Below are 15625 nucleotides of genomic sequence, written 5' to 3'. Positions count from 1 at the left end.
ATATCTGCCTGTTATGCTATATCAATAATTGTCAAAATCTCTCCTACCCCCTAATCCAAACATTCCGACTAAAGCTAGCCCAATGTCATGAATCTACATCACAGTCTGATTTCATGAATGTGTAGACTATTTACCAATTTGTTGTAATCTCTTCAATAATTTCTGTCTCCATTTCAATGCAAATGTCAGTGACCTTGGAAAAGTTGAGCTTGCCTGCACAATGCACTTGTAATTATCTCATTGGCATCTTTCACCATAGAGTGTTGTATAATTCTTAAATCATTTATCCTTACGCTGCTATAGACTGGCTGAGTGAACAGACAATGGCTGACATCCAGACAGATAGATACTTTATTTCAGGCATTGACCAGCATAGCTGACTTCCAGAGCCGCAGAGCATGGCTGCACCAAGAAGCTGTGTCTGTGCTTTGTAGAGCTTACCCACTACTGCCGTACCTGTGTGCACATGGGGTGGGGGGATGAAGACAGAATTTCGATAATTTTCTCTGACTCCAGAAATGTCCTCAGGGACATATTTCCAGACGTAGGTCACTTCTGGGACCAGAGCAAATTGTCAAAATTTGCCCTGCCCCACTGAGAATTTGATGATGCACAGCTAGAAAAGATCTCCAAATCATGGACACATCTTCCTGGCACATCCACACTCTGTTGCATGGGGTGCCAGCCAGTGACTTGCCGCCCACTGAATGTAATTGTTGATCAGGAGTTTAATTTTGTGTCTCCCATATACAAAACCAATATTCTATACCAGTATAGCAAGTCAGTGAAGAGGTGAAACAGAGTTCACCACTAGCTGACCTGCAGCACCAACACTAAGCTGGAATTGAAGAAATAAAACTGTAGAGTTGAAAGGGCCATAAAGTTTAATGTCCTGCCAGGGTGGATCAATTTAAATCAAGGTGATTTAAATCATGGTTTAAATCATGATTTAAAAGACCAAGAGAAACCTAGATTTCATTCTTTGATTGAAATCAAGTTTCCCATAATACTTATTCACACGTTTCTTAAGCAATGGTGTGAGTCTGAACACTTAAGCATGTTAATTTACAACTCAATAGAATATTTATAACAGCTAAGAATATACTCTGTGTAATTTTTTTAGTTAATTGGTTTTTACTAATTTGAGAAATAGTTCATAATACCTATTTTTAATATAATGGGTAACTTCAATCAAAACCTGCTTTAGGATACAGATGCAGGCAGTATGTTAGGAACTGTAAGACATAAATAACACAGAAACAAAATAGCACTTATATTTTGTTAAACTAAGGGCAGCTTCACAACATAGAAAAAGCTGAACCACTGGTTCCTGGAGCTTGGAAGAGAGCTCAATTCCAGGGAGGTGGGGCTGCTGGAGTTTCAGATGACATCACCAATATCAGCATGTATCAGTATATTTTGCCTGACGTATTTCCAAACCCAACATCTGTAACCAGAATATGACAACATTGAGGGTTCCGTCAACACAACTGATGTTGGCATATTACACCCCCACTGGAAGTCAGGATCACTACCAAGCTGCAGGAACCAGCTGTTCATCTTTCCCAGTGTTGTGTGATGCCACCCTGAATAATCTTAGTGTGACATAAATGTTTCACATTTGCAATCTTGTTTGAGTTTTAAGTCATCTATGCTGTCCTCAGCACTCTTAATTTCTTTTAGTGGTTCTTTCTAATCTGCCTCCTTTCCTGTGTTGTCTCTCTGCCTTAATTAATTGTTCTTTTTTGGCCTCTGGCCTCAAACAACAATCCTACTATCCAGTCTGTGTCTTTGTGCATGTGACTTTAGTCTACTTAGAAACCAGGGGTGGAGCCACCATTTAGTGGACGGGTTCCAAGAACCTGGGCCACTGCTAATCAGGGGCCGTGCCTGGTGCTCCAGCCACATCCCCTGCATCTGATGTCAGACGCAGGGGGCATGTTGGGGGTGGGGGACCAGCGGGAGGAACACAGGCCGCCGGCTGGCTTCATCCGCCAGTGTTAGAAACAGAAACTAAAGGCCCAAAAATTTCCAGAAGCAAGAGCTGGTAGTTATTGGGCAGGCAAACCAGAGCAATTTTCATGAGATGAAACTGAAACAAATACCCAAGTTTGATTGATAGGTAAATCAATATGTGTAAGAGAGCCATTAATTCATTTTTAGGAGACTCTAAGTGCAGGTGTAAGCATGTTTGTGATGAAATTTAATTTTAACCATGTTATTTTAAAAAACAATGTAGTATTTCATTTATGTTTTGGAGGGGGTGAATAAAAAAAATCTGATTTAAATAAAAACAATTTGATTTAAATAAAAAAAAATGCTTTTTGCTTTAAAAAACCATCCATTTTTATCCACCCTGGCCCCATCCAAAAGACAAGATGGCTCATCTACCAGCTAATGCAATCAAGACTGCAGTGTATAAAAACTGGCACAGCACTAAATGTAGCTGGCCATCTGCAGGGTAAATGGTCCAGATTATTCAAGAAAGCAGTACAAGCCACATATGCAGATAGCAGAAATTAAGGTAAGCAGCACAGCACTAGAAATTGCGTTAGTACAGTCCAAGCAGCTTTGAAGAGAAGCAAATGTTCCTTTTAAGATATATAAATGTGTGAAAACAGAAGTTCTGAGATAACTCCGTATTTGGATACTATGGTTGCACTGCATGATTTTTTCTGCAGAATACAAGAAAATATTTCAAGCCAATATCATCTTGCTAAGATAATGTTGCATTTGGAAGATCACAAATATCAGATCAGAAACCCTGCCACTACTATCGATGAACTGTCTCTCCGTCTCAAAACAATCACTGTCTCTCTGTCTCAAAGCAAATTTGCTGCAAGGATGACAGCTGAAAAGCACTGTATATCTTCATTCATATGTGAATGATGTGCTGGCAAAATGAATAAGAAGAGACCATCTCTGTCTAGTAATCCTAGCAAGACCCCTCTTCAATGAGTCAGGTAAAGAAAGAAATACCAATAAAGCCTTGGGACACTCCTTTTGGCAAGAATCAGCACACTGCAGTGTAAACATTGCAATTCCTTTTAAACTGGACAACACTTACAAGAGTTGATGGCCATGTTGAAGGGCAGAGCAAATCCTGCAACCAGTGCCATGCAAGCTTGAATTGTACTTAACTACAGTGCAGAAAAGTCATTGGTATCATATGTTCCACTGTAGCCACAGAGAACCAAAAACTTTACTCATTTTGCAGAAAATCTTTGAGTTATGCACCTCAAGATTTTGTGTATCACAATCAATTGCATACCACTACTGAAAGTGTCAAGTTATTCTTTCCTATAAAGATATTGCAACAATCTGCCTTTGAAGTTTCTTGGACACTGGCTCAGATTTTAAACACCAGGTTACTCAAATTCCTCCACCTTCACCAGCTGCCTGAAATGCTTTTGATTACAAGGACAAGGAGAAAAAGATACTCAATCTGTGCTCAATCCATAGCTAAATCCCCCCACCCCAGTCTAACACATGAGGCAAGCAGAATAATTGGCATCAGTCACACTTACCTGTTTATGAGAAGTGGGGGTAATGTAGCTATTATCCAGCTTGAAATCATGTACTACCCATTTGGGATAATAATGGAGTGCTCAAAATTTTCAACAATAAAGCTTTGACAAACAATGCTATTATCAGAGGCTCCCAGTCTCAATTAGTGCTATTTTTCTGTGCTTTTGTAGCTAAAAATGTGTCATAGCCAAGTGCATAGAGAGAGGCGCTGTGTACGGTCTGCAAGGTTCTGAGCAGTTTCTATTTAATTGTTTGCTTGTCGTAGATATTACTCATCTTACATGTATGCAATCATGCCTGAAATGATGACAAGCCTCTTTGTGCACAAGAGAAATCAGTTACACTGCTCGCTATGATTACCTTACTCTCATAAGTGTACTGCAAAGAAGAAAGAAATCAATATTACACAGAATGATGGATCAAGCATGAATCAATGTGGCAAGCACAGAACCAAACGGACATGGCGGTAAACAAGGAAAATAAAATAATAAAATAAAGAAACCACAACAGAGATTATCGCTTAACCTGTTTTGTCAGAGCTGGTATTGATGGTATTGGTAGTGATGGAAGTGAAGGTAGTCTTTGCGCTGTCCTTGGTAGTTACAGATTTCTGCTTATTTTTCATGGCTTCCAGTGCTTTGAGCTTCTTGGCATGTTTAGTGCCTTTGTAGTGGGCCGCAGCCTGGCTCTACAAAGGAGAACAAAATGAACCATGCAATCAGGCTCATTTCTAAACTGGCATTCTCTGTATTAGTACAAATACAGACCACCTTTCAATAATGGGTACCATTCGCCATACCAAGGCAGTGACCAAACTGCAGAATTCTTTTTAGAATTGTATTTGGAAACTATGAAATATCATATGCTTACATCACCCAGATTATTAATACTGTGTTGGGCTATCTTACTTTCTCACTTCAAAAAAATAAATACATTCCTTTTTGTAAATTTGGCTAATAAGGCTTTTTCCTCTTAATGAGAAGGAGCAAGGATTTTCTTTCCAAGTGAATTCTTACTTGAATAGAGATTGGGAGTATTTAATTTTAACTGAAGCAGTGAAAATGTTGCAGTAGATAGTGAGGAACAAGAAAGAAATCATGTCTATCTTTTTTGTGTGATGGTTAGTCAGCTCTCCAGCAAAGGCCATTTTTCAGAATTCAGTGTGAGAGCCATAGATGTTGGCTTTCCAGATGCTGAGTCCTTCAGGAAATCATAACTGATTTATATGGCTAGAGCCTATCTCCAAATGAGCACGGGAATGAAGTGGCATCCGCATGGCTGCTTCAGCTACTTTTCATGGGATAAGCTAATAACATGCAGCTTTCCTCCCCATTGCTGGGTTAAACTTGCACACAGTGTGACGTACTACCATTGTGCTTGCGCAAGGACAATGTGTTATCATAAGATGGTTGTACTAACTAGTTTTGCGAAGCCTGGCGATTGCATTCCAGACTAATGTTGAACTAGCACAATGAGGACACAGCCTGTGATGTGCCTAATACATTTTGCAGGGAACATTTGCACAATAGAACAGTTTTGAGCCCTTGTGTTTTTCTGCAACTACGCCATCTTCCTGAACAGCTTTGTTTATTGTGCAAGTGCAGTGTTTGGAAGCTGGCCAGTAAAGGCTATATTAGTGAGAGCTTGTAAGTGACTAACGTACCCCATGGCCATCACCATATAAAACAGCTATGCACATTCCTTTCATTCTAGTGCTGTTATACAAATAGGAAGACAGAAATTTGTAACGGTTTCAGTCCAGCTCCAGCAATATTACTTGTACAAGCTACTTTCAAGAAATCATCTGCTTGCACAACAGAACCCTGCTAATGTGTTTATATGTTTATTTGTTTAAATGCATCGGATCTGACATTGTCACACACTGCATGTCAAAGAGAGTAAAAGAAAAGGAGAGAAGGAGAGAGAGAGAGAGAGAGACCAGATTAGGCTAGGTGTATAGGAGCTGGCTTTATCAATTGGATTATCAATTCTTGGGGCAATATGCCATGGAGCAGATTTAGCCCCATCCCAATGGTTACTTTCTTTCATATAAGTGAATGAATGATTACATTTATGCCTATGGAGAAAAGGGCAGGTCTATATATGGGCACATTGTTGTGATGGGAGAAAAGTTGCCTCCCAGCACTGACATTGTGTATCCAACCATCACAGACAGGATGTTTCTATATCTGCATATTTGCAATGCATATCATAGGCAGATATGTACTCCCTACATCCAAGTCCTTGAAAATTGTAAGCCATACACAGACACACCTCAGCTGCTGGCTGAAGCACACAGTACTCTCCTATGCATAGACACTCTCCTATGTCATGATGAGGGATGTGCTCACTTGGTGCACATACCCCACACCTGACACCACTGGACATCAACACATGGGTAAAACAATTCATTAGAATGTATGCTCCTAAAATCCAATATGTGTTGGCTAGATTGTGCAGTCAATTCCTGCATTTTCTCTATGGATCATGTTGTGTAGTCCTACCCATGTTGGTCCACACAAAATCCAGTGGTGGAGATGGGACAGGTATAGCATGTGGGCATGGAGAGAAGTTATTATGGCTCTCTAACCATGCATTAGGGAACATATCACCTGAACTGGTCTATGTTTTCTGAAAACACCATCTTGAAGTAAAGGCTCCGATGCATACAGTGTGTTCCATATGTGTCCAGATGACCATTTATTCCTCCATGAATCAAGATTACTCTGTAGGCAATCTGATACATTTTCAGGGCATTACTAAGATTGAAAAGAACTGGGCATCTGTTACATAGAATTTGATACATTAGTTCTCTGATGGATTTGAGATCATACCGCAATAATTGTGCCTATTCTTGCCACATACCATTGGATTTAAGGTTCTCTCTTACTTTGGTAGTAAGGTTTCATTTCATACTGCAGGAAGGAGTCCTTCCTCCAGAAGAAACACCTTCCATTGGAGCTTGGCTCAATAATTTGTGGCTGGGGTGATGGGAGATGTAGTTCAACAGCAGCTGGAGAGCCAAGATTTAATGCCCTGCATTGGACAAAGAGAACCCTTGGATCCAACCCAATGTGACAAGAATATGTTTTATTACAGCACGATCCTAGTCTGGATATTAGATTATTGCATGATGCATTGAACTAGATGAGTCCTTCCATTAGAAGGGAATCTTTGGATCCTTCTGTCGAGGAAGGAAACCTTTGGATCTATCCTCTTTTTATTAACAACAAAAATGCGAATTCCAAACTGAATGTATATATTTATGTTACTGACTTCAATAAAAAGAAAACAGACTTGTTACCCCAGTTTAAAAAACCCTTCAGCATGTGTGTTGCTTTCAAATCATACTGTGTTCATAGCCAAAATATAAATTTCACTTTCTCTGGAGCAACTTAGGTATTGTGGTAGGTACCCTTATTGAAAGAACACTGGACAGTGGAGATATTAATCAGAAACAGTTTGAACAGAAATAGCACAACCATGCATCTTTACAGTTTTCAAACAACACGTAACATTAAGAGACATACTATAAGCCAAATGTGAACAGTTAAGAGGTGTTAATTACTATTAAACTGAAAGACCAATGTTAGATTAGGATGACAATAAAATGGCAGCATAGCGTACACATTTATGTCATCATCGCCATGTGTCTGCTTCTGAGGTCCAACAACGTTTTAACAACTCTTCCTTTATTAGACCACAATTTTAATACTCTTTAGTGATGCAAATCTTATTTGACAAAAAAAATAAGTTTCTCTTGTCTGTGTTAATAGCAACATTAATTTGATTACTTCTAAGTTCTTCACAGCTATCCTCTTCACAGACCAATTATAAAATTAGTATTCATATAATGAATTCCCCTTTTCACTGGGAGGTGCACACAAATGAGAATATGGTGTATGTGACGATAAATCACAGTGCCCTGCACAAGAATACATAATGTTTTATAAATATTCTGACATAAAATCAAATGCTCCCAGCTGAATCCCAGCAAGAGATTCACAGTAGCTACCATTTAACCTGTTAACTGCTCCAAGTGAACAGGTTAGATGGTAGCTACAGTGAATTGTTAACTTCCCATGAAGTAATGTTTTTTTTAAAAAACAACAACACAAAAATTAGAAAGTACTGTAAATCTTCATTATCCATAGGGATATGAAGGCATTTAGGATTGTTTCAAGATAAGCAAGGTTGGCAGTTCAATGCTACTGCTGTGTAGGGAAGATAGATTGTTCGCCAACAGTTGAACCAGTTTTAAATTAGACTACACTAGGGATCCCTTTCTGAACTTTAGGTTGGGTTGAACTGGAAACTTCCAGAAACCTGTTATTGTCTTTTCCTGTAAAACAAATTGTACAGAAAGGGAGAAGAGTGGAAAGATATCCCCAGACATTTTTTTGCACATATGGAATATACAGCACTAGTACTTGCAGAGTTAAAAAGAGTCACACAAAAACGTAAGTTTCACCACACAATGACATCTCTTTGAAGCATAAGGGCTGAAATTAGACAGAATGAAAAATGTAATTATGCCAGAATGTAATGCAGAGAAGGAAAAATGGAGCCACAGCCTGAACCTGAGTGGAAACGGTGATGCAGAACTGTAAAAAGGAGACTGAATGACTGATTGCACCATTTTATCCAGGGTAGGAGGGAATCATACATACTGTGACATTCCTTATGGTAATAGTGGCAGAAAATAACAAGAGTACTGGGAAAGGAAGCTAAAAAAAAAGTATTTGTAACAATCTGCTAAAAAGATCTTGTCCTTAAAGGTGCACTTATTTGCCAACCTATAAGAGACCTCCCCCCTGCCCAAACACACACTTTGAGACTAGAATATATAATTTAAATTAACTGTGTCTGCTAGTCCCATAAATAACGGAGAGGTGAAAAAATAAAATTAAGAACTTTTGTTTAAGGTGATTTCCTGTTTCATACAGATGATTGAACTAGTGCCTCATGGTCAATCAAATAACTTCTTTAAAACATAAATGGATCTTTCTTTCATTTCCATAGTTTTTGGGTCTAGCAAAAAACTATTGACTCTCTGCCAATGTAAAACAAAGGCACTCATTTTGCGAGCTGCCAAATTTTGTATTTCCCTTAGCTGTTACAGCACCCTTTAAAATAAATCCACTCTGTGTAAAAAATAAAACCACATTTGGCTAACTATCTCACATACACAGTGACACCAGCATAAAAGAGTTCACACAAGCATCTCTTGTGCTACTGCACCTTCCTCAGTCAGCCGAAAAGGCTTTGCTGAGGATTAAGGGAATATTGACAATGAGGTGGGCTGCATCATTGCAGGGGGATGGGAGAGTGTAGGGGAATCAAACAGCATCAGGCTTGAGGCCATGGGGATCGGGCAGCTCCTCTCCCGTGGAGGAGACCAACAGTTGCACTGGTGAGCCCTGATCCTGTGGGCCGCCCGATGATGGGTGGCCCTGCAGGGATCCCACAGGCAAAATGCCGACGGACGGAGTCCTGTCACAAGACTTCGGAGAGGACCTGCGAGATCTCACAGAAATCTTGCAAGACTTCTGGGCGAGATCTTAGGGCCTTCCAAGATCTCATGAGAACTGCAGCACCTGTCAAGAGCTATTTAAGGGCCAGACTGCCTATGATGAAGAGCCAGAGCTGAAGAGAATTTGGTCTGGCAACAGCTCTGTGACTCAGCTGGAGGTGGCATCATTGCTCCTGGGGCCTTGGTGAAGTAACAAAGACCAGAGAGAAGACTCAGGGCCAGACCTCTAGCCATTAATCTGAGGTGACTTGGCCAAAGCTATACCCTGACCAGCAGGTATATGAAGGGACGTGACATGGAGCCTGGAAACTTCCAGGTGCAGAGCTCCATCCAGTTTCTGGGCTCCCCTCTCCACTACAGCCACCTTCTAACCAGCACATCTCATTGCCAAGGCTCCCTTTTTGGCAGGCTCAGAAGCCTGCAGTGGGGCTGAGAGTTGCTAGTGCTACTTTTATTCTTCCACTAGTGTTGCTGTGCTATGTGAACCAATGTCTCAAATTTTGCAGAGTACATGTAAGAGAGAAAGCAATATTGCAATATTTGCCTCTCTCTCCTAATGGGCTGGGGGCAGAGAGTGGTTCCATATAATACTACAGCTAGTTCTAAAAGAACAAACTCAGGTGAGGGGGAAAATCCACAGTATGTATGTTGCTTTGCTGGACTTTACAAAGCTTCCATTGTGCTTTTGAGTTCTTGGAACAATTTGCTTTGCAAATACCTCTTTGACTTTGTGTATTCTCCGTTTCTTGTACACCAAATTTGGTTTGATCTGCGATGAACAGTTTTGGTTAATTTGTTTTCTAGTAGAGCTAGATTTGTGGTAGTGGTTAGAATACCTGCCTTTAGGACCAGAAGGCCCAGAGTTAAATACCTTCCTCAGTTATTTGTCACAACGATTGGGTGAGCCTAGCCTACCTGTGAGGATTAAATGAGTGGTAGGCATAGAGGACCATGGAAGGAGGGCAGCTGGAGCTGTCTAGACAACCTATAGTCTTTTCAAGCTCTAAAACTCTATTATTAATCAATATAACTTAAACTTCTTGTCCATATGAAACAAATATTCAAATTTATCTTGCAATAATATTAACATATAAGCATAAAAACTGAAACCCTGCCTAAAAAGTCGTGTGTGTGTATATATGTGTGTGTGTGTGTGTGTTTATGGATAGATAGATAGATAGATAGATAGATAGATAGATAGATAGAAGGCTTGCGCACAGTTGCAACTGTTGGCATACGGTCTGACTCGATCCCACAAATGTTAATTAACCAACTATACCAACTTGTAAATTTATTCATAAATGATCTAGAAGTTGGGGTAAGCAGTAAGGTGTCCTAATTTACATATAATGCTAAACAATTTAGGGCAGTGAAATCCACAACAGACTGTGAGGAGCTCCATAAGGATCTCGCCAAACTGGTGGGGTGGGCAACAAAATAGCAAATGTGGTTCAATGTTAGCAAGTGTAAAGTGATACATCCCAACTTCACATATATGCTGATGGAGACTCAGCTGTCGGTGACTGACCAGGAGAAAGTTCTTGGGATTGTGGTGAACTGCTCATCAAAACTGTCAACTCAGTGTGCTGCAGCTGTGAAAAAGGCCAATTCCACGCTGGGAATCATTAGGAAGGGGACTGAAAATACTATTACTACTATTATAATGCCCTTATACAAAACTATGGTGTGGCCACATTTGGAGTACTGTCTGGTCACCATACCCCAGAAAGGACATTAAAGAGCTGGAAAAGATCCAGAAGAGGGTAACCAAGATGATCAGCGACCTAGTGCACCTTCCTTACAAGGCAAGGCTACAACACCTGTGGCTTTTCTGTTTAGAAAAAAGATGACTGAGGGGAGACATGATTGAGGTGTATATGCATGGAGTAGCGAGAGTGGACAGCGATAAATTTTCTCACTCTCTCATAACAAAACCGGGGGTCATCCCATGAAATTGATTACCAAAAAATTTAGGATTGACAAAAGGAAGTACTTTTTCATAAAATGCACAATCAACCTATGGAATTCTCTGCCAGTGGCAGTCAAAGACCTGGATGAATCTAAGAAGGGTTTAGATAAATTCATGGAGGACAGGTCTATCAATGGCTACTAGACTGAGGGCTATAGGCCACCTCCAGCCTCAGAGGCAAAGTGCTTCTAAATATCAGTTGCAGAGGAGCAACAGCAGGGGAGAGGGCATGCCCTCAGCTCTTGCCTGTGGGCTTCCCAGAGGCATCTGGGGACCACTGTGTGAAACAGGATGCTTGACTAGATAGGTCGTGAGCCTGATCGAGCAGGGCTGTTATGTATTCCAAGATTGTAAGCTTGCGAGATACCAGGACAGTCTTCTGGAATTACTATTATACCAACATAATGTGTGTCCCAGTGTGCGATGTTAACTCAGTTGTTCTGCTAGCTTAGCTACGTGCCAGTAGTCCTGAAAAATTACACAATTATAATCCCTGCTGGCCAAAATAGTTGAACTTAGATTTAATCACACTATAAAGCAAAGCAAACACACACACACACACACACATGTTTGTGTCCATCTAACGTGCACTGTATAATACAGTGCACTGTATAACGTGCACTGCATGCAAAGGCAAGAGACTAAATGAATGTTACACAGAGAAATCTATCCTCTTTTTGTTGCTAAATAAAAGCTCCAAAGCAATGGGGGGGCCACACCATTGCACATTTTATGTGCAGTATTTTACGCTGAAGAATACATGTGCTGCCATTTTAAAGACTTTAGGGGATAAACCCAGAGAAGTTACTATATATCGAAACCTTTCTCACAATCCCATAAGCGGGCTTGAGGGCGGGCAGCGGAAAAGGCTGCAGCAGCTTACCTTCCTTGCAGATTATCTAGAAGAGTTGCTGGGTGTGTGGATCATGCACCCAGATCAGCTGCTACTCCCCCAGGTAGTATGGAGATTCAGGCGCTGGGACACATCATCCCAGCCCCTGGAAATCCCACAATGCACCACATGAGTGTGTGGTGCATTATGGGGATTCCCCTGGCGATGGCCGGGAGCCCACTCCTGTGTCAGTGCAGGCTGGGAGAAACCGGCGCAGACACATGAACAGTTAGCCCGGGTTAAGGGAGTGGTTGCACCCTTAACTTTGTCTAACTGGTCGGCTCCCTTAGCAGGTTTGTCACTGTGGCACTGCTGGGAGCTATGCAGCTCCCGGCAGTTCTTATGGGCAGCCGAGCCCAGGCTTAGTTGCCCTAGTCCAGTCTTGGCTGCTCATGAGAACAGCCTCATTATAACAAGCTTATTCATTTATAAAGGTTAAAAAATGCACTCTTGCCCTTTCGTATATCAAAACTCCGGACTTTTAAAGTAACAGTAATTACATTTGGTTTGTCTTATTATTTCTATATCCGAAAAATATATACTTAAATTTTAAAGGATTTGCTATTTAAATTAGAAACATAACATAGCAGACTCTGTAATGCAGCCCACGGTAGACTACTGTGCTCTGAGTTCATTCTCCCACTCATATTTCTGTTAAGCCTCAAGAAAGTGACACCCCTGGAAAATCAAACCAATATGGGGGTGGATCACAGGACCAGATTATTATTTTTTTCATGGCAACTACAATTATTATTTCATAGGCTAATTTGTTCAACCTTTCATAATACTAGCTTTCTCTGTGACAGCTAGCACAAGTCGTACCTGTTTCAGTGGGAGTAACGCTTATCCATGGGGAATTTATTAAAAATAAGATAATTCGCCATCCACCAGGAATTGGCAATCAAATGAGAGAGAAAAACCTGCATGATTTCAGCGGGTAGAAGAATACAGTTCACATGGTCACTTTAACCTTTCACTAATCTCTCCATTTCTGTAGTTAAAGCAGATGTAATTCCAGTTTCTCAATTACATATTCTGAAAGGAAGGCACTGACTGCAGAATTACACGTTTGCACATCTGTCTGTATGTCCAGAGAGAATGGTGCATATTATGAAACTTTGATAATAAACACATCACTAGGAAGAACCTTCTGATAATACAGAAAATAATAATTTGATTATTTATTTATTTTAGTGAAGGCAGCTAACATCAGCTAACAGCAGCTAACATCAGCAAAGCGCTGAATATAAAAATCCCCTTTATATTCTTTCAACAAAGGAGGATTATACATTTTTGAAAAATAAGGTTTCATCACATAAACGTTATTCAGGAAATGTATGGTATCTGCTGATATGTGTCATGTTCAATTAGTAGCACCAATGGAAAAGAAATGCTGTTGCAGGAGTTGCACTAGAGTGAAAAGAGCAACTTTCTAGCAAGAACATAAGAACAGCCCTGCTGGATCAGGCCCAAGGCCTATTTAGTCCAACATCCTGTTTCACACAGAGGTCCACCAGATGCCTCTGGGGAGCCCACAGGCAAGAGGTGAGGGCAGAGGCGTAACTAGGGAAAACGGTGCCCGGGGCAAGCACTGAAATGGTGCCCCCCCACCGTGGCACCCCGCCACCCCCCCAACATACTACATTATACTTAGGTTTTTCCTCACAAGCGCCCGCCGCCGCCAAGCCAGGCCACTGACTGGCTGCCAGGCGCAAGCAAAGCAATGGGGGGGGGCGCAGGCGGCGTGGAAGGGACGGCTCGTGGGGAAGGGGGCACCCTTGACTGCTGCAGCGCTGCTGCACTGAGCAGGAAACATTTGTATTAACAAAAATTTTTAAAAAAAATTTTTTTAATTGGTCATGGCGGCGCCCCCCACGTGACCAGAAAAGATGGCGCCCGGGGCACGTGCCCCCCCTGCCCCCCCTATAGTTACGCCTCTGGGTGAGGGCATGCCCTTTCTCTTGCTGCTGCTCTCTTACAACTGGTATTTAGAGCATCGTGCCTCTGAGGCTGATGGTGGCCTATTATAGGTGGCCTATAGCCACTGATAGACATGTCTTCCATAAATTTGTCTAAGCCTCTTTTAAAGCCATCCAAGCTAGTAGCCATCACCACATTCTGCGGTAGAGAATTCCATAGATTAAGTATGTGCTGTGTGAGAAAGTACTTCCTCTTGTCAGTCCTAAATTTCCCAACCTTCAGTTTTATGGGATGACGCCTGGTTCTAGTGGTGTGTTTGTGTGTGAGAGAAATTTCTCTCTGTCCACTCTCTCCAATCCATGCATAATTGTATGCACCTCGATGTATATGAGGAGGGAATGGGAGTGGTATTCCCAGGAGGAAGGAATGGGAGCCAGGGAATGAGCAGTGTATCATTCCAGATTTCAGTTGAAAAGAGTATAATAACCCCTGATGAAGTCAGTGCCTTCCTGAATCTCATTTTAAAGTGAAAATCTTTTCAACAACTCCAGTACAGCCAGAGCAGTGTAGGAACACACTTACCTGCTCTGAGCCTCTCCTCTCATTTCAGTGGAAAAGATCCTATTGACTGTATACTATCTGATTCTGTGGGGTTTTTATCTTGTGAACAAAATAATAAAAGAAAACTTGAGTGGGTGAGAATAAGGTTCCTAACTCGAATGTTTTTACATGATACCTGTTGCTAGGGAAACCATTTCTTTTGTCTATACAGAATCAAAACAGTTGCTGTGTTGAACTCTGAATTAAAGAGCTATGAGTGGGTCAAACAAAAATCATGGTAGGAGGACTCTAAAAATAATAGCATTGTTCATGCAGGATCACTGATAAAGCCATCAGGTGAATTCATTTGCCTTCTTCTTCATTAATTTTTTAAAGTGTGGAAATAAAGAGAAGAAAAGGTCATACTAATGTGATTGGCCAACTCAAGGCCCGTGTGTTTTAAATCTAAAGCATTCTAAAGCTTAGCCCTGTTCAGGCGTCCAAACAATCAACACCGTACATGCTTACAAGTGCTGGAAGAGGGTGAGAAATCTCACCCCAGCACCCAATCATCTCCCTCCTCTCGCTGTTCATCATGACGGTAAGCACATCTGTGATTGAGAGCTCTGGGCGATCCAGACTCTCAGTCACGGAAGTGCTAACTTCCCTCTTCACACAAATGCTGCTGTTTCTATGAGCAACGAGAGGAGGGAGGTTATTGATGTGCAGGGCAGGATTTCTCACCCCTTTCAAGCACTTGTAAGAGTGTATGGTGTCTGTTGTTCCAACACCTGGACAGGGCTCTTGTGGCAGCTTAACCAAATTGATAAAGTATAAGCTTTTGTGGGCCAGAACTCACTTCATCTCTTGTATGCTGTAATCACTGTTGGATGTGTGACTCCATAAGCATAGACTCTTACTACCTTGCAACTTCTACTGGTCACTAGGACTTTAGAATTAGAGGCAGTGATCTGCTCGCTTCACCATTTTGGGAGACTTCAGTGTACTTCCTAACCTCAAGCCTCAGCTTTTCTCAGCCATATGATTGCTTGGAAGAGAAAGGCTGACTGCCTTCCAGGTAAACTGTTGTTCTGACAAGGGGTTTTCCTAAAAAGGGAATACTCAGGACCATTCGCAAAAGACCTGCCACAAATCCAAGGAAATACCCTTGCTGATTGCATTATAGCACAAGCAAGTGAAATACAGAACAGACCTGCCTGAAAGGAATGCCAGTTCTCTTCCC

At 41.3% G+C, this 15625-nt stretch overlaps 1 protein-coding gene across 13 annotated transcripts in view; it reads right to left on the bottom strand.

Annotated features, from left to right (window-relative positions):
• The window catches only part of ZNF385D (zinc finger protein 385D), a 641404-nt gene that overhangs the window by 83902 nt on the left and 541877 nt on the right, over positions 1–15625 (bottom strand). For all 13 annotated transcript variants that reach the window (XM_053263043.1, XM_053263038.1, XM_053263036.1 and 10 more), the window contains one exon: positions 4054–4216. In XM_053263043.1, the coding sequence (XP_053119018.1) occupies positions 4054–4216 (163 nt within the window). The remainder of the gene's footprint in view (positions 1–4053; positions 4217–15625) is intronic.

This window comes from Hemicordylus capensis, chromosome 6 (genome assembly GCF_027244095.1).
Source record: "Hemicordylus capensis ecotype Gifberg chromosome 6, rHemCap1.1.pri, whole genome shotgun sequence".
Taxonomy (NCBI): domain Eukaryota; kingdom Metazoa; phylum Chordata; class Lepidosauria; order Squamata; family Cordylidae; genus Hemicordylus; species Hemicordylus capensis.
Note: the sequence above shows the minus strand (reverse complement) of the source record. Positions and strands in the feature narration are given on the sequence as shown.